The following is a 24,181-nucleotide window of genomic DNA, read 5'->3' as shown; positions in this document are numbered from 1 at the left end:
GCTGTGTGAGCAGGTGACCCAGACAGCTATATCATTTACTACTACAGAAATGACACCTTACATTCAGGTGACACTTAACGGCCACATGTAGGCTTCCCTAATGACCAGCTGACAAAGGAGGAAAATGTCTCAAAGTGATTTATTATTGGGTTGGCTGGGTATCTGGGTGCAAGTAAAAATTTGACTGCTGTTACAGTATACTCAGGTGTGGCCCTGAAACATGGCAGTGAGGGAACATTCTCCCACTGGGCAGAGCTTCAGCCCTTGCACCTTTGTGTGGAAAGAGAAATGTACAGGTAAGAGCTATGAATCATAGGCAGTGGTGGACGGCTTGGCTGAATGGACAAGGGCCTGGGACTGAGGCCTGAGACTCAGATTGAGAACTCAGAGATAAGGGACTCTGGGAGTGTGGATAGACACATGAGATTGGGCACAAAGTGTAAATATCTTTTTTATTCCATGCTAATGCCCATGAGAGCATTCACCACAGAAGAGGCGCTAAAAATCAAAGTAAATAGAATGATTCAGCCATGTGATATCAATGAAGCCTCTGTCATCAGCCACCCCAGTGTTATCCAGGGGGTGCACAAATGGAGTAACTGTGGTGAGGGATCGAAGCTGTGCATCACCCAACACCGCCTTGATGTGAAGTCTGCAGCAACAGAGGCCAGCACTGAGCCTTCAGAATGGCACCATCCCTCAAGGAAACCAATCAATCACAGAGATGCCTGATCCTCTCACTAACCTCCTTCTTGCAAATTTTCTCAGGACAAGAGATGAATCAGCATCTCAGAGAAGCTATTTCCATATGGGATGAACAGAGGCACTCATTTACACAGCTGGTGGTTTATAGCTAAGTCTGTCTGCAGAAACTTTCCTTAGTTGAAGGGAATGGCCTCATTCAATGTTTTCTTCTTCCCTTTGGACAGCCTGCATCCAATGACTAGTCCAGGTGTGGATGTGAAGACCTGTTCCCTGTCTTAGGATGATTCTGAGGGGTCATTACAGCTCCAGAGCTCCCTCTGAGATTGCTTGAGGCTTTTTCTCATAACTACATCACAGTTCAACTTCTCCCTCTGCATAGTTCTTCTTCATCCACCCCCCAGTAGGTACTATTTCTAAGAGCACTGCCCTGTAAATTTCCTACATGTTAACCACCACTTCACAGTTTGTTTTCCTGATAACCTAATTACAACAGGGTTTATATAGATGTCATTGAGAGGCATAGTAAACCATATCGAGATAATATTAACAGTTTAACAATATGGCCAGGCGCGGTGACTCACACCTGTAATCCTAGCACTCTGGGAGGCCCAGGAGGGTGGATTGTTTGAGCTCAGGAGTTTGAGAACCCAGCCTGAGCAAGAGTGAGACCCCGTCTCTACTAAAAATAGAAAGAAATTATATGGACAGCTAAAAATATATATCTAGAAAAAATTAGCCGAGCACGGTGGCACATGCCTGTAGTCCCAGCTACTAGGGAGAATGAGGCAGAAGGATTGCTCGAGCCCAGGAGTTTGAGGTTGCTGTGAGCTAGGCTGACAGCAACAGAGTGAGACTCTGTCTCAAACAAACAAACAAACAAACAAACAAAAACAATAAATGGCAAAGAGATTTTCATTTGGATGAAAAAAGCCTCAATAAAAGCTGAAGGTGCAACTCAATGAAAATACATGACATACCTCTGTGTCTTGATCATGAACACCAAGACTCAATTTCCATGCTAAGAAAGTACTGGATTATCAGAGAAATTTGAAAGGGGCTTCTGGAATGAGGCTCGTGGGTTCAGAATAATGTCAGCGAGATTGTTGAACATAAGGAATATAGTCTATGATTTCTAACTAGAAAAGTTAAGCAGCTGCCCATAAGGATAAATTACTTCACATTGCCCATAATTGTAGCTAATATAGCAATACCAGGTATAGATACATCAGTTATGAACGTTAATGTTACTGTGAACGTCTTAAAGCTATGAATTTCATATTCCATAGCACTTTACTAAAAAGTAAAGAGATTTTTCAATTTAAACAATTTTATATATTTAAATACTATATACAATATGAAGGAAAAAATATTCTCCAAAAAAGAGATTTCCTTCAAAAAAGGGGAAAAATCTGAATAACCAGTTAACTGCTTCCTTCAACAAATATTCAAAAAGACAAAAAGAAAAACCTTTTAAACTTGTTTTAATTGTGTAATTGAATAGTTTAAAGCTTTTTGGTGAAGGATCAGCTTTGCAATTAGGGTTTTCTGATTTACATTCAAGAAAATATCGGCCGGGCGCGGTGGCTCACGCCTGTAATCCTAGCACTCTGGGAGGCCGAGGTGGGCGGATCGTTTGAGCTCAGGAGTTCGAGACCAGCCTGAGCAAGAGCGAGACCCCATCTCTACTAAAAATAGAAAGAAATTATATGGACAGCTAAAAATATATATAGAAAAAATTAGCCGGGCATGGTGGCACATGCCTGTAGTCCCAGCTACTCGGGAGGCTGAGACAGGAGGATCGCTTGAGCTCAGGAGTTTGAGGTTGCTGTGAGCTAGGCTAACGCCACGGCACTCACTCTAGCCTGGGCAACAGAGTGAGACTCTGTCTCAAAAAAAAAAAAAAAAAAAAAAAAAAAAGAAAATATCCTCTTCTTATTAAATATGTGTGTGTGTGCACATGTGTTTATGTTTGAGCTCAATACTGGGTCAGTATCTGCATATTCAAATGAGCAGCTTCTAAGGACCAGAGCTATTTAATGTCAAACCCACCAAACAATATTTAGAGACTCATTCTCACGGTGATCTGGTCATTGTCAATTTCAAAGTAATTTATCCTAAAGTGGTAAGGATGTCAAATTGGAGAAGTAGGACAATGAAAAAGCCACAGATCATGCTGTTTCAGGCCTAGTTATCAGGATGGCTCACTCCGGCTTAGCCACAGACACTATCCTCCATGTCAGCATCCATTAACCTTTTAAGTCACCTTCTCTATGTGAAAACAAGTCTCCAGGGAATGGCCCACTAGCAAAGGGAATGAGGAACACCTGAGATAAAGCAGTTCATGATGGGAAGAATAAATTTGGCATGGAAATGGAAGTTTGGAAGAGAAGACGGAGATATCCCAAGGCAGAGGATGTAATTATTTCTTCCTTCTTTTAGAGACAGCATAGCATAGTGGTTAAGAACATGGGCTGTGTGAGACTGCCCATGCTCAATGCTATGTTCTGCTCTGCTATCTCAGGCAATCTCTTATCTCTCTATGCCTCAATTTCCTAATTATTCAAATCGGGATATTATTAACGTCTACCTTCTAGGACTGTTGTAAGAGTTAAATGAATTAATACATGGAAAGGATTTACAACAGTGTCTGGCACATAGTAAGTGCAGATAAATGCCAGGTATTATTTTGTTATTTCCCTTAAGGATACCAGAACCCTAAAAGCTAGCCTTAGATTTAGAACATACGATGAGTTACAAATATTTTTTCCTGTGATTGATATTTTTATACATCTATTTCATAATCACTTAATAATATACAGGATAAAGACTACATAGTTATTACTCTCTTATAGTTGTATTCTACATTGGCATCCATACTAATAAACCTTTATATTTGCATCACTCTTTCCACTTTTAAAAGCACGCATATTTGTATTATGTTATTTATTTTATCACTCCAAGAATCTCCAAAACCAAGACACTAACAACAACAACAGCAAGTCATCCTAGAGCTGATAATAGTATTGGGATTCTTCATAGAAGCAACCATAATATCACTTCAGGGTGTAACACATTCAACCCAGGTCATTCAGTATTCACATAAGTAAAATCCTATTTAAACTTAAATTAAAAATCTCAAATTATAAAATACTCAAGGAAATTACCAATACAAGCAAAAGTCATATTAAACACAGAGTAGATTAGGTATTCAAAAACTTCAGATAATGAACTTACTGACCTCAAATTATGAAATTATATGTTCAAAATCATTCAATGTATAAAGAAAAATTCTTTTTATGAGAAAACCGCAAAGTTATTTTAAAAGAAACTTCTAGAAATGAAAAACTCAATAGATAGATGAAACAGTGAATAAGATATAGCTGAAGGAAAAACTCAATGGATTGGAAGACAGAGCTGAGGAAATGAAAAATAATGTATCACATAGAAATGGAAAATACAAAAGATCAAGAAACATGAAGGATAAAATAGGGTAGAATATCAAGGATATGAGGGCAATGATTTTGTCTGCTTTATTTACTATTATATTCTTAATGTGTAGAATATTACTGAAAGATAGCATGTGTTCAATAAATATTTGTTGAATGTATGAGTGAATAAATAGGATCTCCAAAAGGAGAGATCAGATAGAGAAGGCAATATTTGAGATAATGCTTAAGAACTTTCCAAAACTGATAAAAAGAAAACCTCAAACTCACAAAACACAATGAGGATTGAGTAGGAATATACAAAAAAACCTCACATTTAGACATGTAATAGGGAAGCCACAGAACAACAAAGACACAGAGAAAATATTAAAACAGAGAAAAAAAGTAGATCAGATGTAAAGAAATGGCAATTAAGTCGACAGCAGATCTCATAATAGCAATAATCAAAATTACTGAGAAATGGCTGCCAATCTAAAAATCTATTTCTAGGTAATGATTCAAAATTAAGGGGGAGAATAAGGACTTTTTCATAAAAGTAAACATTGAGAGTGTTTATCATTACCAGACCTTCAGTGAAGGGACTTTTTTTTTTTTTTGAAATGGGGTCTTGATATGTTGCTCAGGCTGGAGCGCAGTGGCTATTCACAGGCAAAATCATAGCACATTGTAACCCTGAACTCCTGGCCTCAAACAATCTTCCTGCCTCCGCCTCCCAGTAGCTGGAACTATAGGCACATGCTATTGCTGACGGACTTTTAAAATGTATACTTCAGAAAATAAGAACTTGGATTCAGGGGGTAAAAAAGAAAGGCAATGAAAAAAATGATAAGTGAAAAAAGAAACAGGGAAATATTAGGTACTTAAAGTAAGCATTGGCTGTTTTAAATAATCAGTCATTTTAAAGAATAATTTCAAGGATATTAAACAAAGTGAATAAAAGTGCTGGTTAATAACATATAAGATGGCCACTAAAGTGTTCCAAGATCATTCTAGGAATAGGAGGAGAAGAGAGTTCCTGAATAACTTTAGACATAATTATACAATTAAACATAAGAAGATATCAATGATAAGATCAACTATTATTTCATATATCGCAAAGAAAGAGAAAAAGACTACCAATTACATTGTGAGTGGCATCATGCCTTAAAGAGAGTCCTACACAAGACATGAATTGATCATACTAGACTCTTTTTTTCTCTGAAATTTTTTCATTTATTTCAAGGAAATTGTTCATTTCTCCTGGTCTCAGTTGTATTACTTATGAATAATGCAATTATAATACATGTAGTGTAGAAGTGATCCTTTACCAATCCTTTATCTCAGTAACAAAAAATATCATTTTTTAAGGTTCCATAATGTACTCAGTTATTGCCTTGTAAGAAAATATGGAATTGTTGTCATTCCCTCAATGATGAATATTTGATTCACTAATATAAAATTTATACCCTCATGCTATCTTTCCATGCCTTTCTGCGTACACAATACATTTGTGTTTCAGTGCCACATTATAGTCTAGTAGCTTTGAAAACATTTTAAATGAATATTTAACTCAACATTGGTAGGAACAATGATGCATCTGATTCAATTGGAATGATAAAATAAGGAGCAATATGACAAGTTCATGCACATGTAGACAATGGCAACTACATATGCTTACTATCTGACCAACAGCAATCAGAAGATTGCTATCAATTATAAAACACATATTTGTTTCAGGAATATTAATATGTAAGAAATATCTATTTTAGAATTGATGAAATATTGTGACTGCTTGCTAAAATGTTAAAGGCAACTACATTAAAAGAATAGAAATAAAATGTGTAACCCTCAAACCACTAATCCCAATAGAGGTGGTAAATGAAATGACAAAAACTTAATAAAAAAATTGCAGAAAAGAAGATAAATGTAGAAAAATCAGGAAATATAAAAACATAAAATTAAGAAATACATCCAAATATATCACTTATCACAATAAATGCAAGTTGGCTAAATTTATATTGATGAACAGATATTTTCAATTTGGATTATTTTAAAAATCTATTTACATAGTGTTTACAAATTATATTTAAGTCATAATGATGGAAAGGTGAAAGTAAAATGATAGAAAAAGAGAAAATAGGTATTACAACTACTACCCCAAAGAAAACAGGGAAAACTTACTAGGAATAAAGATGCTCAGAATATACTAATAAAAGGAAAAGTTCTCCAAGAAAGAAATAACAATTCTAAAGTTGTTCATACATCATTAAAAAGCCCCCAAATTTACAAGGCAAGCTTGACAAAATTACAAGGAGAAATTGACAAATCCAAAATTACGGAGGAAAATGTAAAAAAAAGTCTCAGTAATTGACAGTCCAAGACAAACATAAAATTATTGAAAATATAGAAAATTTGAACAATATCATTAACAAGAGTTCTCTAATCAACATACTTAATATATGACACCTAATAAATAGAGAATACACACTTCTTTCAAGCACAAATGAAACATTTAAAGAGGCAGCATAATGTGGCCAAGAATATAGTTTCTGACGTCAAACTCTGGGCTTTATTCTTGGCTCTACGACTTACTCTACTTAATGTAACCTTGGACAAGTTACATTAATAACCTCTCTGTGCCTCAGTTTCCTCATCTATAAACTGGAGATAACATTAGTATACTTATCTCAAAAACTAACTGTAATAAATATATTAACATGTGAAAAGCTCTTAGAACAGTTTCTGGCACATAGAAAGTGCTGCATAAGTCTTAGTTATTATTATTTACACAGATTAGCCATAAACTATGCAACAAAGCAAGTCTCAACCATTTCCAAACAACTGGTATCATCACTTTACATTCTCTAACTACATGCAGTTAATTTTTAACTTAACAAAAAGATTATAAAAATTCTTCAAGAAATTAAAAAACCAACTTCTAAATCACTAATGAATCAGAGGAAATCGCAGTAACAGTAAGAAAATATTTAGAATTCACAATGAAAATATATCTCAAAACTTGTAGAATGATAGAATGATGCTAAGTGGTGCCTAGCAAGAAATTTATGGTCTTAAATGCTTATATTAGAAATGCTTATATTAGCAAATTAATCAATAACTTAATTATATAGTTGAGAAAATTAGAAAAAGAATAGCAGAATAAAGCCAGACAAAGCATAAAAAGAAAAATAATAAAGATTTAAAAAGAAATTAATGAGTTTAAAAAGAGATCCTATATGGATGATCAGTAAACCAAAATGAAAAAAAAAGGGGGAGGGAGACTGAGGCAGGATGATCGCTTAAGGCTAGGAGTTTGAGACCAACCTGAGCAACATAGAGAGACCCTATGTCTAAAAAAAAAAAAAAAAAAAAAAAAAAAAAAATTAAAAAGAAGACAAAGCTCTGCAAATATTGGCAAAAGAAAACTATCAATGAAAAAATGTGTTTAAATAAAGATGGAGCAGAAGACAAAAATAATTCAAACAATTTTATGCCAACAGATTTGAAGACTCAGATAAAATATAAAATTGCCTAGAAAATATATTTTACTAAAAGTGACTAAAGCAAAATGCCCTATTGTTCTCAAAGAATTAATCAGTAGTTTTAAAATCTATTAATTAAAAAACAAAAAAAAACCTCATGGTGCCAGAGAGTTTAATAGCTTTCGATGAACTCTTCCAGGATTAGATCATCACACCATTATAAAATTCTTGTAGATAACAGAAACTGTGGGAAAATTTCTTAACTCATTTTATGAGACTAGTGTGTATAACTTCATATCGAAGCCAAGTAAAGACAGTGGAAGAAAGGCCAATCTCATAAATAAACATAGTTTCCAAACTTCTTTAAAAATAGCAAACCAAATATTAAAATGCATTAAAATAAATGATAAATTTAACTTTATGCCAGGACTGCAATAACAGGTTTATATTTGAAAAATCTGTTACTGTAATTCACATTAACAGATTAAAGGGGGAGATAGGATTATCTCAGGGTAGAAAGAGCAACTGATAAAATTAAACAATTATTAGAGAAACAGGAATAAAAAGGAATGCCCTTAACCTGATAAAGGGTATTAACAAAAGCCTGGAGTAAACATTACGCTTACATTGAAAAATCAGAAAACTCCTTTAAATAAAGAATGAAAGAAGGATAACTCATTCAATTCAACCTTGTTCTGGAGAGCTAGTCAGGACAATGAGACAAAGAAATCAAATAAAAGGCACAAGGGGTGGAAAGGAAGAAACACCATCATTATTTTAAGGTGATGATTGTATATAAAAAAAAAAAATTCCAAAGAATGTGCTCTCCCATTTAAAACATAGTCTCTCTTGACTTCCTCCTCTCCCCCCATCTTTCTGAACACCAGCTTCCTCTCTCCCTGTCTTCTAAATACCAGCCCATTTCTCTGTTCTTTGTGGGAAAATGCCCTGGATTGTCACTGATCATTTTCTTCAATTCTTCTCCTATTGTCTTCAACTAACTCCAGTCTGGCTTTCACCCTGACCCATCCAATGATACTGCCCTTGGTCAATTCATGATGTCTGAATCTCAGTCAACTCTCTGTGCTCATCTCATTTAACCTATCAGCAGCATTTGACATCACTCTGTCCCTGGAACGGTATCTTCACCTGGCTTTCCAGGCACCATGCTTTTCTGGCTTTCTTCCTCTTTCACTGAATTTTTCTTCTCAGTCTGTTTTACTGATCCTTCATCATCTCCTTGACCTCTGAGTATTGGACTCAGTCTTTGGACTTATTTTTTGTCTATACTCCCTCCCTTGGTGATCTCCTTCAAGTCTCAAGGCTGATGAATTTTAAAATTACAACTTTCAGCTAAGATTTCTCTCCTGCACTCCAGACACATATATCCAAATACCTACACGACACCTCCAATCAGAACCTGACAGCTCAGACTTTACAAGTTGAAAGCAGAACTCGTGATTCCTACACTCTCTCCTTCACCCTCCCTCCCCAAATCTCTTCCTTCCTCAGTCTTCATCTTATTTAATGACAGCTTCATCATTGTCTTTAAGTTGTTTTTTTATTTTTTCTCTCTCTCTCCATACCCACATCAGCAAATCCTGTTGGTTCCATCCTCAAAGTATATCCAGAATCACCTCATCACCACCATTGCTCCATGAAGGTCAGAGTCTCCGATGCTGCTTCTCTGGATTATTGCAGTAGCTGCTTAACTGACCTCCCTGATTTTACCCTTGCCTTACCAAGATTATTCCCAAAACAGGAAAAGAAAAATCAGATCATGTTACTTCCACCCAGAACTCTCCAATGGTTTCTCAAGGTCCTATATTCTTCACCCTCCTCTCCTTTTTCCCTTTTTTTTTTTTTAAATTTTTATTTTTTGTGACAGAGTCTCACTCTGTTGCCCAGGCTAGAGTGCCGTGGCATCAGCCTAGCTCACAGCAACCTCAAACTCCTGGACTCAAGCAATCCTTCTGCCTCAGCCTCCCAAGTAGCTGGGACTACAGGCATGTGCCATCATGCCCAGCCAATTTTTTCTATGTATATTTTTAGCTGTCCATATAATTTCTTTCTATTTTTAGTAGAGATGGGCTCTCGCTCTTGCTCAGGCTGGACTCGAACTCCTGAGCTCAAACAATCCGCATGCCTCGGCCTCCCAGAATGCTAGGATTACAGGCGTGAGCCACCACGTCTGGCCAGACTTTTAAAATTCAATGAAAGCAAGCATTAGTGGGGATATAAAGTAACTGAAACTGTCATACAATGCCAGTGGGAGTGGAAATTGGCATAACCACATTGGAAAGTAATTTGGTGGTACATCATAAAGTTGGAAGTACACAAAATCCCCAAATCTAGTTGTTTCACTTTTAACTGTGTCCTTTAGAGATATGCATTTGCCAAAATTGCCAAATACAAGAATATTTACTATAACACTGTTTAAATAATAAATGTCAATCAAAAAAATGGGTGAATTGTGGCATATTTATACAATGAAATAGTCTGTCCTAGTAAAAATAAATGAATTGGAACTACATGTACCAACATGGATAAATCTCAAAAATATAATGTTAAGCCCAATGAAAACATTTATATAAGTTTAAAAACATGAAATACAATGCTATGAATAATTTTTGAGCCATGCATATGTAGCAAAATAAATAAATAAATACATAACCCAAAACAAACCAACCATGCATGGATGAATACCACAATCAGGATATTAGTTACCTTGGAAACAATAAGAAAGGAGAATTAAATTAAAGAGAGACATGCAAGGGATTTTCAGTTGTATCTAACTTCTTAAATTGGGTAATTCTGTGTGCCTAATGTGTTTCATTGTTTAAAAAAAAAATTGAAGAGAATTGGAAGGTGGGTGGATTGGTTGGGCATTGGGCAAACATCAGTGGATAGGTGGCAGAAGTGGATGAGTGGGTAAGGAGACAATCTCACTTGAAATAGTCTGGGAGAAAAGCCAACTTCGTACAGGAAATGATGATTAGGTGAAAGTAGTTCAGAAAGTTCTTGAAAAGACAAAACTGAAAGGCATGTTTGGGAACTTGGAAAGAATTTTGAGCGAGGAGTCACATTTTCAAAGCAAAGCACAAGGACAAAATATTGTATCGCAGTGTTTTGGAGCAGCTGGTGGGAAAAGAGGGCAGAGACTAGAGAGTGAAATCTAGTAAGGTTCAATTATTTTGTGAGTGATTTTGGGGAAGTATTGGAGGCTTGCTTGCCAAAGTTTTGGATTCCACAAAGGTGAGCCTGATAAGTAATATATTGGACAGAATCATAATGTTTAAGAGGTATGAATATGCTGGAATGAGGGTCTGTAAGACAAGACTATTTGTGCAGTGGTTTAAAATGTGTCATAATACACTTAGCCTTTTTAAAATGATCTAATTACAAATTTTGATCCAACCTGAGGGCCTTAGCGTGTCACAGAATAAATGTGGATAACTTTGTAATGTTACTATTAAAAAGAAATTTTAAAAACAGTGTATCTGACTAGTATTAGTAATTGTTCTAAGCAATTGGTCCAAGTACTTGCAATGATAAATTACAATAATAAATTAGGAACATTCCAGAGGAGGGTAACCAGAATGTAGACAGTACTAAGAGCTTCAATGAGGCATTCTCAAACAAGCTGGAAACCAGGTTGCCCTTTGAGGATTAAACTAATAAAGTCCACTTGTATGAGTGGGATTAGCCAGCTACAGGCCTAAACAGAGACACTATGTGCCCATGGGTGATTCTGCAGATGAGTTAGATGTAATTTCAGGGAGGAAGGGCTGGAATGTGATTTTAACGGAAGAGGAAGAAACCTAATCAGTAATGATATTTCTCATGTAGAGAAAGACAGGGTAAATAGAGTTGGGGAGAACAGCAGGAAGCACACAAGAACACTGAACCATGTGTGTTATAATTTTCATTATAAATCAATAAATAAGCATTCCAATCTGTATTTCTAAGTCTTATATTTGGATAGCATGATTTCAATAACATTTCTCATGTCCTGGCAAAACTGAGTTTTCCATACCTAAGAATTGAGGGCCACAATGTGAGGTTGTGTAACCTTTCCTTGACATAGGCCCCTTCTTTGTTGTGGAAAAACCCAAGGACACTAAGGATATTTAGCCGGTAAGAGAGAAGCCAGAGATGACATCTGATGCTTATCTTCAAAGTTTTAAAGTTTTTCTTGTAGGAACAGAGGTTAGACTCTTGCTTGTTGGGGCAAAGAACAATTGGTAGAAAGTACAAAGAGTAAGATTTCATCTGGCTAAAAGGAGGAACATATTAACCATTTAAACTTCCAACAATGGAACAGCTATCTCTTTGATTCTTTGATCATAAGTGACTGAAAAAGTCTGGATAACTATAGCAAAAATAATAATAATAATAATTAAAAGATACGAGGTGGCTCATGAATTTGAAGGAAAAGCTGAAGTACCTGGTTTTAGAAGAGGCAGTGAGCAAGGCAGCTACAGTGAGAGAGGGGCAGGAAAAAAAATGACTATTTCTTTGGTGCACTATCATCATGATAAATCACCCTCTACTGACTTCTTTCTTAGAATTACTGGGGAAAAAATTCTGATTGGCAAGCTTGGGTCAGATATCTTACTCTTTCCTTCCCCCTCTCCTGGTAGAACAGGGTAAGGAGTCATCAATAGGAGGAAACTTTGATGAAGGTCCCACCAAGTTTTCATGCAATGGAAAGGGGTAATTTACTAAAGGCAAATCGAAGAGCTGGAGAAAATATTAGAAACCTAATACATCCTCATCATTGTAAGTGCAGAAGAGGCCACCTATCTATCAGCAATCCAAAGGAAGGTATTTCTGTGCTAGAAAGAAGATGGAAAAGGCGATGTAGAAGGCTCCTTCCTGTTCTATGTTTCTGAAGAGGAATTGAGAAGTGGAATTGATTACTGAGATCCAAGGTCATTTGGAAAAACTTAATAAGGAAGAGCTGGGCCCAGATCCAAGAGAACAATGGGATGCAGCTAGCAGGAGAGTAAGCTGTAGAGTAGGCCTGGTGGTTCAGTGTACTAACCAGAAAAGGAAGATAAGGAGCTGCTGGTATTGGTCACTCAAACTGAATATATCTAAATTAGAAGTTACCGGCAAGGCGAGTTGGCTCACGCCTATAATCCTAGCACTCTGGGAGGCTGAGGCGGGAGGATCGTCTGAGCTCAGAAGTTCAAAACCAGCCTGAGCAAGAGCGAGACCCCGTCTCTACTAAAAATAGAAAGAAATTAGCTGGACAACTAAAAAGATATAGAAAAAATTAGCTGGGCATGGTGGTGCATGCCTATAGTCCCAGCTACTTGGGAGGCTGAGGCAGAAGGATTGCTTGAGTCCAGGAGTTTGAGGTTGCTGTGAGCCAGGTTGACCCCACAGCACTCTAGCCCAGGCAACAGAGTGAGACTCTGTCAAAAAAAAAAAAAAAAAAAAAAAAGAAGTTACCATCTTTCTTCTACTCTATGCCATGGAAGAAGTAAGATGTGATAGAAGTTAGCAGATGAAGAAGATGCGCGAGTTCCTGGCTTTCCAGCCCTGCTGACCAAGAGGGAGGCTGACTGGAGGCCATGGATGGACATGCTCCTAATCACAAGGGACCTGCCAGCCTGAATAGTTAACCAGTGCCGACACAGAACAGAACTCACCAGTCCTAAACTCTGAATGTGACACCTGTGAGGCAAAACAACTAACAAAGGAAACAAAAGAAATCACTGGCCACTAGTGACCTCTAGTGGAAATAGGTTTTAGGGAACTTAGATGTTTTTTGTTTTTTTCCTGTTAGGAAGATGAAAATCAGTGGCATTTTCAGCCAATTTATTTGCAGAGGAGTATGAAGGAAGGGGCTGCTGGAAACAGCACAAAAACCCTACTGAGAAAGTGGAAATGTACCAGAAAAATTTGTGTTTTGAGTCTAAGTTGATTAATGTTCTGGAAAAAATGAGGACACGTAACTGCTGTTGAGAACATTACCTGAGAAAAGAAGAGTGTTGGGGCAGAAAAGAAGAGTGACTTCATTGGTCACTGGGGAATTTGGCATGTTGACAGCAGCCACCGAGAGAACACGCTAACAGGCTTGACGAGGAGGTTGCACTGGTTGCCTGTATGCCTTTTAAACATCTCTTCTCTGTAACATGGAAGAGAGCTGTTATCTCTGAAATATGTACACATTTGCCAATTCAGTATTTTATGGCTTAGGTCCTGCCAATTTCCTCTTCCCAGTGGGTGTCTGTGCCAAGTGCTGGCAAATGCTGTTGAACTTGGAGGATGTAAGAGGATGCCTGGTGGCCTAGGCCTTTGAAGTGGAGCCAATTTCAGGGAGGGTCTAAGTACAACCAAGAAGGTCAACATCAAACCCTGCTGGGCACTCCACATCCATGCCCTTTGGGAGGTGCTTTCGTAATCTCGACATTGAGGAGAAGCAAAGGAATAGGAGGATTGATGGAGGTTTTAAATCTGTCTGATCATACTGGGGACTAATAATGGATAACTGGAATTAAATGGGGGGAGAGGGGAGGAAAAGGAGCAAAGCAAAGATAAAAAATAGAGGCAATACAGAAGGAAACAGAATAAGCGTTATCAAGCCCTGGGCAACTGTCACTTCTGGCAGCAGAGCGATCTCGTTGTCCTTGTCTCATATTACCTGCGTGGCAGGAGGTGTCATCCTGCCTTCTTTCATTATTCAGCCTCCACCACACATCCTGCTCTGTTTACTGACGCTCTTGTGCAGCTTGGCAGGTCTGCTTTCCCTGAATTTGCTCCCTCTCCTCTCCATGTCATTTCAAGGACGTAAAAATAGTCCCTTAATAATATTTTTGTGAGAATTCCATCGTGGTCTGCAATTTCCAGAGTCCTTGTCTCTGTGAGTGGGCAAAAGGTAGCCTAACTGCCCCCTAAACCAACAGCTTCCCTGCTGTTATTTTTTAGACGCCAACTAAACCACAAAGCAGAGTTAAGAGAGACCAGTATTAGTGCTCATTCCTCTTTCCCCTGCAAAGCTCCTTTCCCTGGGATACATATACCAACCTTTGGCTCTAAGATAGGTCATTTCATGGATCTAGTCTATAAACCAGTTTACTTACTGAAGATGAGCTAATTATTTTAATTTGCTCCAAAGCTTCTGTCAGGCTGTCTTCAATTTCAGAGTCATCTAAGGAGAAGAGGTCTCCAGCTCGTGAAAGATCTTTTTGTCCCAAAACAAGTCTGAACAGTTGATGCATGATGTGGAAGAGTTTGATTAGTTGACTTTCTACAGATCCAGGGCCATGTGTTTCAGTTATCAGAGGTCAGCAAGGCAAAAACACATGGCAGGAGATTTACTTTGCATTCCATGAAAGGTCATTTTTCTCCAGACTTTGAGGTCTTCATTGACACCCTCTGCAAGGGAAACAAATGACATAATATAGCCATTGGCAGTATGGTATGAGTTCAGACTATGAACTTGGTGCCCAGCAGAGAAAGAAAGAAGGAAACAAAAAAGATACTTAGAAACATGTTCACAGAGTACCAGATCTTGGCTGGATGATCTTCAAATGAGCTCTTTCCTTAGTTTTGTCTCAAATCTCCTGTCAGAAAGTATTAGGATTCTTCAGAATTTAATTTGAACCTTAAAAAGCTTCATGAGCCCCATACTTATTTTTCTCCTGTGTTCTCCTTTCTGCATCCTTTTCTCCATGCCATAAGAAAACAAGCAGATAAGCAACAAACATGCACAACACTTGCCAGATTTTCCCCAAACAGATTCTCATGGAAATCAAACACAAAGGGGGAATGAAAGGAAAGAGTATAGGAAACATCTTTTAGACCCACGGCTTGGGGCTTTTCTAGAACCTTTCTTTCTTTCTAGAACCTGGACATGGAAACCAGCGTTTACCCTCCTGGCTGGATTGCCTTGCTGTATTGGCAATAGAAGTCCCCCAGCCCAGTGTAAAAGGTGATCCTCATACTTACTCTACTCCTATGTACTCTCTAATGAAGTAGCAACGGAATAAGGGATGCTGCCTAGGAATATGGAATTAGATAAATCTCTACCAAATGTAAACGTGAACTTGAATTCTTTTTTTTTTTTTTTTTGAGATGGGGTCTTGCTCTGTCACCTGGGATAGAGTGCTGTGGCATCAGCCTAGCTCATAGCAACCTCAAAGTCCTGGGTTCAAGTGATTCTCCTGCGTCAGCCTCCCAAACAGCTGGGATTAAAGGTATGTGCCACCACACCGGGCTAATTTTTCTATGGGGTCTCGCTTTTGTTCAGGCTGGTCTAGAACTTCTAACCTCAAGCCATCCTCCTGCCTTGACCTCCCAGAATGCTAGGATTACAGGCGTGAACCACTGCGCCCGGCATGAACTTGAGCATGATTGCATTTCCATGCAGGCTAACGAGGAGGGCTTTGAGATCAGGAGATCCTCCCTCTATTCCCACAATTGAAATAATAAAGTTCCACTGTACTTCTCATCCAATTCACAGTCCACAGAGAGTAGGGCAATGGCACAAGCTAGATATTTGGTTATTCTCAGCAGCTCCCTTCTGGGCCTAATAAAATCACAGACCATTTATACTGGTAGAGACTTCTGCCATCATTTAATGGCCAGGGAGGTTTAATCACTTCTCTGAGGTCCCATAGTAGCTGGCAGGGCTGTTCTCCTGATTTCAGGCCAGTGGAGTGAAAATTACTTCATACATGCAGGTAACTTACAAATGCAGCCACATGGTTACATAGAGTCAAGACTTAATTATTTAATATAAGCAATAGGCAATTCTGCTTAGCATTTCAGTCTGAACGTGTTCACCAGAATGCATGTGAAAAGCGGGAGGGGAGTCTGTTGTTTCCTTGGGCAGTTTCAGACCTCTCTTCTGAGCTATAGCTGTGCTGAATGCAATTTTCAAATTTAAGGATACATACCCTCCACACAACATGCTCTCTAAACACAAGCCAAATCTTTCATCAGGCATTCAACCAAATAGGCTACTTGTAGTATTCCAAATGGTGCAAGTCATGGGCCATTTTAGGGATTTCAAGAGCAGTATTGGCCAATATGCAATTTTTGTACTATCTACCAGCTTTTGTAATGTGATGCCTGATACTTACATGCCCTTATCTATGTGCCAGGCATAAACACTTTGCAAATATTAACTCATTTAATCCTCATAATAACTATATGAAGATATATCACCCCATTTAAAGTGAGGAAACTGAGGCAGTTAAATAACTTGCCGAAGCCACGTAGCTAGTAAGCTGGAGAGCTGGGATGTGAACCCAGTGTTAGGCTAAGAGTTCACAACTGCTATGACATATTAACTCCATGTAAAATGTGAGGCCATGTAACTCCATGTAAAATGTTAAGAGTAGAGGTGCTCAGATGAGCATTTAGGGATGAAGGCATGGGTAGGGTCATGAAGCGAGAAATTGAATTCCTTTTCCCTCCTACACTGATCCTGCATCCTTGCCCATCTATGCCCTAGAATTCAGGCCAACCAGAGGGCAGGAGAGTCACAAGGAAATGGAGCTTAGAGGAAAAGGAAAGGAGAGTGGTAAGATTTCAGCGGATAGAAGAAGGGCAGAGTGAGGGTACGACAAAGTAGTTTGCACCCTGGCAGATGTGAAAGGATGAATTACAATTATCTAAAAAAAAAATTATGGCAGTATTTTCCTGAATTTTTCTCTTAACACATTCTTCCCCCAGTCTCAGATATTTGCAGTAACAGAATCTCTGCAGTGAAACAGTATTCAGGAAAATTGGACAGAAATGATTTCCCCTTGACCAGTCAGCTTGCTGGACAGTATCTGGCACTTCATGAAGCAGATTCAGCTGCCCTAGACACATCAGCTCAGGAGCTTCAAGCAGAGAAATACTTGCTGGCAAAGAGGAGCACCCCCAGGCTTTCCCGGGGCTCCTTTTTCATATGCTTACGTGACACTCGGTAGGGAGCCCCACATTCATGCTTCCAACTTCAGCTGTTACTCTTGAGGGCCCATCATGCACAAAACATTTCTCTGGGCCCTGAGTAGGAACACCAAGTTGTTCAATACACAGCCATACAGGAAAACTTTTGCAAATCTAGGAATGCCATAAGGAGAAATGAGACTTGCACCAAACCTTCTACAACATGTGGACAACCAAGAGAAAAGTACCCTGGGCACTATAAAAAGAAGTTTGGGGAAGTATAAAGGACAGAGAGGCCACTCCTAGGAGAAAAGGATAAGGAATGGCTTGCGGAGGAAATGGCATTTAAGCAGCACCTTTCAGAATCGGTAAGATTTTTACAGGTTTTATTTGCCGCTTGCACATGTGCTGAGTACATACTAAATCAGCAGCTTGTCTGGAGACTGGGATTCAAGTCCCAGCTTAGCCACACAGTGGTTGTGGGACCTTTAGTTCATGCTTTCCCTTCCCTGAGCCTTGGTTGTCTTAATCTGCAAAACGGGGCTAATGGACACCTAGTCTATCCACTGGGACGCTTTGAATAGCAGAGTTGATAATGCATAAAAGAGCCTTTTGAAAATAATGACACCAACAGCTGATATTTAGTGTTTGCCTTGTGTCAGGCATTTCTCTGAGTGCTTCCCAAGTAGAGTCACTTAATTCTCACCACAATTCCATGCAATAAAAAACTGATGATCAGAGGGGAAAGTAACCACTGGCCCAGAGGCATTAGAAGGCAAGTTGCAGAGTTAGGATCGAAGGCAGTTGGTCTCCCGAGACAAAGTGCACTCAGAGCTTTGTATAGTCACATACATGACTGTGTGGGATAATTATTATTGAGCTACCTCCCTTCTCACCAGCTCTCATTTAATGAGTGGCCTCCATGCTGTACATCCGTTCCTAGATAAGGATTGGCAAGACATGTTAGTTATCTTCCAGCAGCTCACATCGATGGATGTTTTGCTCAGGTGTTTTGCTTCTCCTGCTGGTTTTTCCACAATAGCACAGAAGGTCAGAGCTAGATCAAATTCTGTCTCATTTTCTGAGAAATTCCCTACTCTTATAATTGTCATAGGCCTGTGGCCTATATACATATATACATATACACAGAAGCACACATGTGCACACACATGCACATATGTGCACACACTCAAATACTTGATAGATATTATTACCAAAAAGGAAACAGGACTGGGGAGGTTAAGTATCATACCCAAGGTTACACAAACAGCCAAGATTCACATCCAGGTAGGTCAGACTCCAAATCTCATACTTTTGGTACTATAAAAAAACCCTGACTTATAAAATTCTTTCTTACTCCCCACCTTTAATTTGTGTCCCTTATAATTTCTTTCCCTAACCTTTACAAGATTCTAATCTGAGGACCACCTTTTCATTATTTAGTTTTCTTTTTTGTTTTTGATTTGTTTTTCTTAAAGCAGGTATTGGCTGTCGAGTTAACTTTCTGTAAGGAGAAACAGAAACCACAAAAAGAGAAATGACTCCGCACCAAGCAGGGCACATTTCAGAGTCACGGCTGTCCCCTGCAGACTCAGTTTACCTGCGTACTACTCCTCAAAGGCGCACTGTACTCAGCTGTGTGGTTTGAGACTGGGCAGGAGATTCAGGCAGCGGACTCCAAGGGCACAGAGAGTGGAATCCACTCAGCTCAGTGAACCTGAAGTTGTTCATTGCGGTGCTGGTGCCGGGTGGAAGAATTCAAGGAATGCAGCCTGATGCCACGGGCAGCTCTGGAGCCCAGTCAGGTGACAGGCTGCACCTCACCCAGCAGAGAGTTACCTCTGAGTGAAACCCTCTGTTTCCTGGGGTGAAACACAAAGCCTGCTCCAGTAAAGGAGAGTTGTTTTTAACAGAGAAAACAAAACTCCCTGTGTTCATGAAAATCTATACTTTCCCAGGGAAGAATGGGGGGTGTGGGTGGGGTAAGCCATGCAGGAAACACGGCCTTCGCCAGGAACTCCAGCAGGTGAATGGAAAGGCTACAGGGAGCCATCTCACAAAGTCCCAGGGGAAGAAGAGAGAACTGTTGCTGAATTAACACTTCCCTCTCCCACAAGATTTCACACATGTAGTTGAAACACTGTCCAGTAAGAGCCACAGCTCCTAAAGAAACTATCCCCTTGCTCTGCCTCTAGATTAACATTGTTGAAAGTTTAAAGATGCAGGAAAGTGCTAATAAATGGGACAAACTTCACAAACACGCTGTTTGCTGGGAAGTTCTTCATAAAAATCCACGTGGACCAGACATGTTGAATTTGTACTTTTAAGTATTGCAGCAACACTCAGCAAATGTTTATCCCGCTTAATCTATTGACACTCTAATGGAGAAAAAGAGTCTTTTTTATTGTTTAAACAGTTGACAGGGCATTTATAAAACCATGTTTTTCAATTATATTCTTCCCTACCCCTCATTTTTCTGTTCCTGTGGTAGATCTATTGTCATCAGACCATCTTTCCACTGGCAGAGCGTACAGGTGGTTGTCCTCCAGGTAAATCCATCTGCATGTTCACTAGACGTGGACTCTGTGAATGTCTCCTGGAGAGTGCTGCCCCACAAAGGTGTGCGTTCAGGGTGGCCACAATTAAACCAGCTCATTTGCTTAGGAGAATGACCTCATAAATCTTCCCAGACACTTGGTGATCAATCATATTTTTATGCCTCCACATACAGAGGACTGTTCCCTTGAAGAGTTCCTTTATACAAATGTAGAATCCAGTCATCCATGAGTATTCTTTCATTAGTATTTTCTGATTTATAAGATACTAATGAAGTCTTCCCTTTTAATGAAATACACTATATTTCTTTAGCCTTCCCTCATTATCCTCTATTCGTCATTACTGGTTTTTATCCCTATATTTTGTCCAGTTTTCTTACATTTTGAAAAGAGTGTAGGGTCCTTGATTGGACACTCTATAGGACTCCAGTACGAGGAGCAGAGTAGTAGTAAAAGCGTGGGAACCTGGACACAACTGGCTTCCAAGCTCAGCTCTGCCTGCAGTGCAAACTTGGGCAGATTAATTAGCTTCCCTTGCCCTCAGGTTCCTCATTGGCACTGGAGGATTATGGTATGGGTTGTTGGGAGATTTACTAACACAGAGCCTGGCGTATAGAAACCCTAAAACAAGTGACAGCAATCACACCCTTAACATTATTATTATTATTATTATAGGTCATTCCCCTGTTAACATGGCCTCATGTCATACCTTTTAAAAGCTAATACACTACTGTACTGCTAAGTAAATTGAGTTCACTGCATTAAAGATGCTTAGGTCTTTTCCATTTGTGCCATATTTATATCTTAGTTGTTCTTTTCCTCAGTCTTAAACCTGGGTAGATCATTTTTCATCTGTAAAATTCACTATCTTGAATGTGTCCCTGTTGATTTTTTGGCAACTTTATCTTGTTCCCTGGAGAGAGAGCCTTACCGTGATCTACCCCCACCAAGGCTGAACAATAACAGTGAATTTTATTACAGAGCAGAAATGGACTAGAAAACAATGTATCTCAGACTTTTTGTGACTGGGTAATCCAAATACCAGAGCTTTCCATGTAAGTGCAGTACTAGCTCCCATGTTTATTAGTGAGAAGGGAGTGCCCCACCAGGGCACCAGCTACTTTCTTTACGACTTTTCAAGGTGACCCACATCCAGTGTACTCTAATAGAATATCGGTGGCTTACTCTATTACACATTTGTAGATTCTGCAAAATGAAAATATGTATGAACCAGAGGACTTAATTCTCCCACTACTGGGATACCACTTGTAAAAACTAAAGTTCTTGGGGGGAAGGATTACAATCATCAAAATTAAGAAGCCAATTTATGCTAAAGAATTCAGCTTCTAGCTTCCAACTTAGATTAGGATATGCCCTGGTTTCCTCACTTCAGAAAATTCTAGCATAGCAATATTTTATTTACCTGCATCAAAACATTTTCATTTTATTCACGTGAATAAAAATGCCCATTGACTAACTTAGACTCATTTGGGTTCTAGAAACTTTAAAATAAAGTTCTCAGATAGATTTTCCCTTGAAAGAAAGGATTAAAGATTCTTTTGAAGGAGCATCTTTTTCACACAGTGTGAAAGGACTACAGGCGTTCCCATGGGAATTGGCTGCATACATTTCAGCCCTTTCCACAAGATGTCTATTGTTCCCTGGATGTCTCTCAGTTTCCTCTGCTGTGGTGTGTTGCTACACTTCACTTCTACTGAAAGCCTCTGAGGCTGGGTTATTCCAAATGATGCTAAAGGACTCAGCCCTCAGACTTTTTGCTAGAACTCATACAGTCTAAGTTTGTAGCAAGCTTATTACCATAAGCACATACAAAAAATAGGTTTGATGGCCTACTTAGGCAAGAGCTCAAAACATCTAATTAATTTTGAATATATATTTCAGCTTATCAAAATACAAAAAGAAACATTTTCCTTCAAGGAGGATGAGATAGTTATTTTCAAGTCTTAAGAAACTTTAAAGCTAAGAATTTTGTGACTTGTCATAATAATTTCATTGTGTATTCATTTTCTCCTGTAAATTTTGATTTTGCAGGTCATGTTTGCCCTGGAATGATATAAAGCTTGCTAAAAAATAGTCCAAATTCAAATTCTGTGGGTTTATTTTTCCAGAAAACATACTCAAAGTATAACAAAAATTCAAGGTTAAAAATATCTTCATTTACATTTAAATTTCATGTATTAAACAACTATATGACCAATTCAAATAATCTCCTGAGTATTTTTTCTATTCTTTAAATTGAAAATATATATAAATATCATTGAATCCAACGGTTGATTACTACAACAATTTAAATATGTGTCTGAAAGAACAAAAAAGTGGTTGTATTCAATTATGATTTGTAAGAGATCTGAAATATCAAAGGAAAAAAACAACAGTAACAACAAATAATAATGGTTACTCTGTCCAACCCACTGACGGCAATGATGCTACAGTATTTTACTTTCTTCAAAAATCATACAAAGGGCCAGTTTCTTTGCTGGTTGCAAAATATTTCTCGAGATAAACAAGAGTATGAAATAGAAATGAGATTAGACTATTACAGAGTAAAACAAAAATGCACATAATATGAATCTAGAAGCACAGCTTTCTGCTTCTGAGGCCTAGAGACATGTTTTAATAACCCACAGAGAAGTGGCTTTTTTGCCCTAATAACTGAAATGCAGGCAGGCATGGCTAGACCCACAGCTCCCAAATGCACTTTATCTGCATAAGCAGCCAGCCCCTGGAAGTCTCTCAGCTCTACTCCCCTAGCCCCATTCCTTGCCTCCTCCATGCAGCTTCTGACATTTACTTTAATTAGCTTTTGTTTTTGCTGAACAAAAGGACTGGAAAGGAGACAGCCATACCTCTTAGCACAGGAAACTCTGGCCGTCATAGGAAATAGAAGGCAAAAAGCTTGATCTTTAGAGCACTTCGGCGGGGACCCATGGCCATGCTCAGAGGCAGTCCTGCAGCCCCTGCCCGTCCTGTGGGCTGTAGCCGCGCCTCTCCGCGCACCGCTTGTCAAGCCAGCGGTGCACTTCATTCCCTCCCCGTGGACTCACCGTGAGGAATCGGGCAAATGAGTAACTTCTCCTCCCTCTCTCAAACTTCTGCTTAGACCTAACAATTGGCACAAAGCTTCGCTTATTTCTACAGTAGATTTACAGATTTCTCTGAGCAGATCTGTAGTTGGAAAGAATTAGATTTGCCTAACAACTAGTAATTTAGGTTCTGTTAATGAATAACTCACTTTAAGGAATCAAGGAAGTTTTAGATTAATATCAGATATGGAGCCTTTTAGCAGGCATCAGGAAAAAGGATTGGGGAGGGATGGAGGGTGGGAAGTAGTAGAATGAGATGGTATTTAAGCCAAATATGATAGAAGAAAAATACAAGAGAAGCAAAATGCCAAGTCTGAAGGAGCGAAAGTCTTACTATGTCATTGGTATTGCTAATGAAACATTGAACAAATAAATGAAGCAGCACTAGAGACTTTTCCAAGCCAGCATGATTCCTTCTTAAAACCACTCAAATTGCTAACTCACTTCCTTTTATCATCCAGATATAGCACTCCTCCTCTAATTCATTGGGGGTCTCTCACAAGCAGTCCCACATCTCCTCACATCTCTCTTCCTTAAGGAGCATGCACTTCAAAACCTCTAATGTATAAATTAATAGGTGATGCCCAGTGGATTATTATATCTGGAGGCTCTTCTCTCCCTTTAAGTGTATGGCACAGGCTTTTTTCCCTTATCGATCTGAGGTTTTGCCGACACATAAAGTGATAGAACATTTCTGAGCCTCTCCCAGCCAGAGCTTTTGGTCAAACTGTGTGAGTGTACTGCGGGTGGGTACAGCAGGGAAGAGTCAGGTGTAAGGTGGACAGCTGGAAATACCAATATTTCCATGTCACTGGCAATCATGCTGGCATGCAAATAAATTGCCGGTTCAATTAAAAGCCATACGCATGGGGTGAAGATTACTTTTCTCCTATTTTTATCACCCAACATCCACTTCTATTTCTAGTCAGAACTGTACCCAAATTTCCTTTGGGAAACCACATCCTCTGGGTAGAGTTGATGCCCATAAATGAGCCCAGCTGGTCTTAGTCAAACCC

The 24,181-nt window shown here is 38.8% G+C and overlaps 1 protein-coding gene across 5 annotated transcripts in view; it reads right to left on the bottom strand.

The window, feature by feature from the left end:
- VEPH1 (ventricular zone expressed PH domain containing 1) overlaps positions 1 to 23,261 on the bottom strand; it is a 207,599-nt gene extending 184,338 nt beyond the window's left edge. For 2 of the 5 annotated variants that reach the window (XM_069473045.1, XM_069473046.1), the window contains exons 1-2: positions 22,929 to 23,070; positions 14,707 to 15,001 (exon numbers count right to left, since the gene is read on the bottom strand). In XM_069473045.1, coding sequence (XP_069329146.1) covers positions 14,707 to 14,844 — 138 coding nt within the window. In that variant the 5' untranslated portion in view covers positions 14,845 to 15,001; positions 22,929 to 23,070. Of the gene's footprint in view, positions 1 to 14,706; positions 15,002 to 19,106; positions 19,369 to 22,928; positions 23,071 to 23,126 lie in introns of those variants that run through there. The other 3 variants (XM_069473047.1, XM_069473048.1, XM_069473044.1) reach the window with 3 other exon arrangements.
- Between the last annotated feature and the right edge of the window lie 920 nt (positions 23,262 to 24,181).

Source organism: Eulemur rufifrons, chromosome 7 (genome assembly GCF_041146395.1).
Source record: "Eulemur rufifrons isolate Redbay chromosome 7, OSU_ERuf_1, whole genome shotgun sequence".
Lineage (NCBI taxonomy): Eukaryota > Metazoa > Chordata > Mammalia > Primates > Lemuridae > Eulemur > Eulemur rufifrons.
This window is presented reverse-complemented; position numbering and strand designations above follow the sequence as displayed.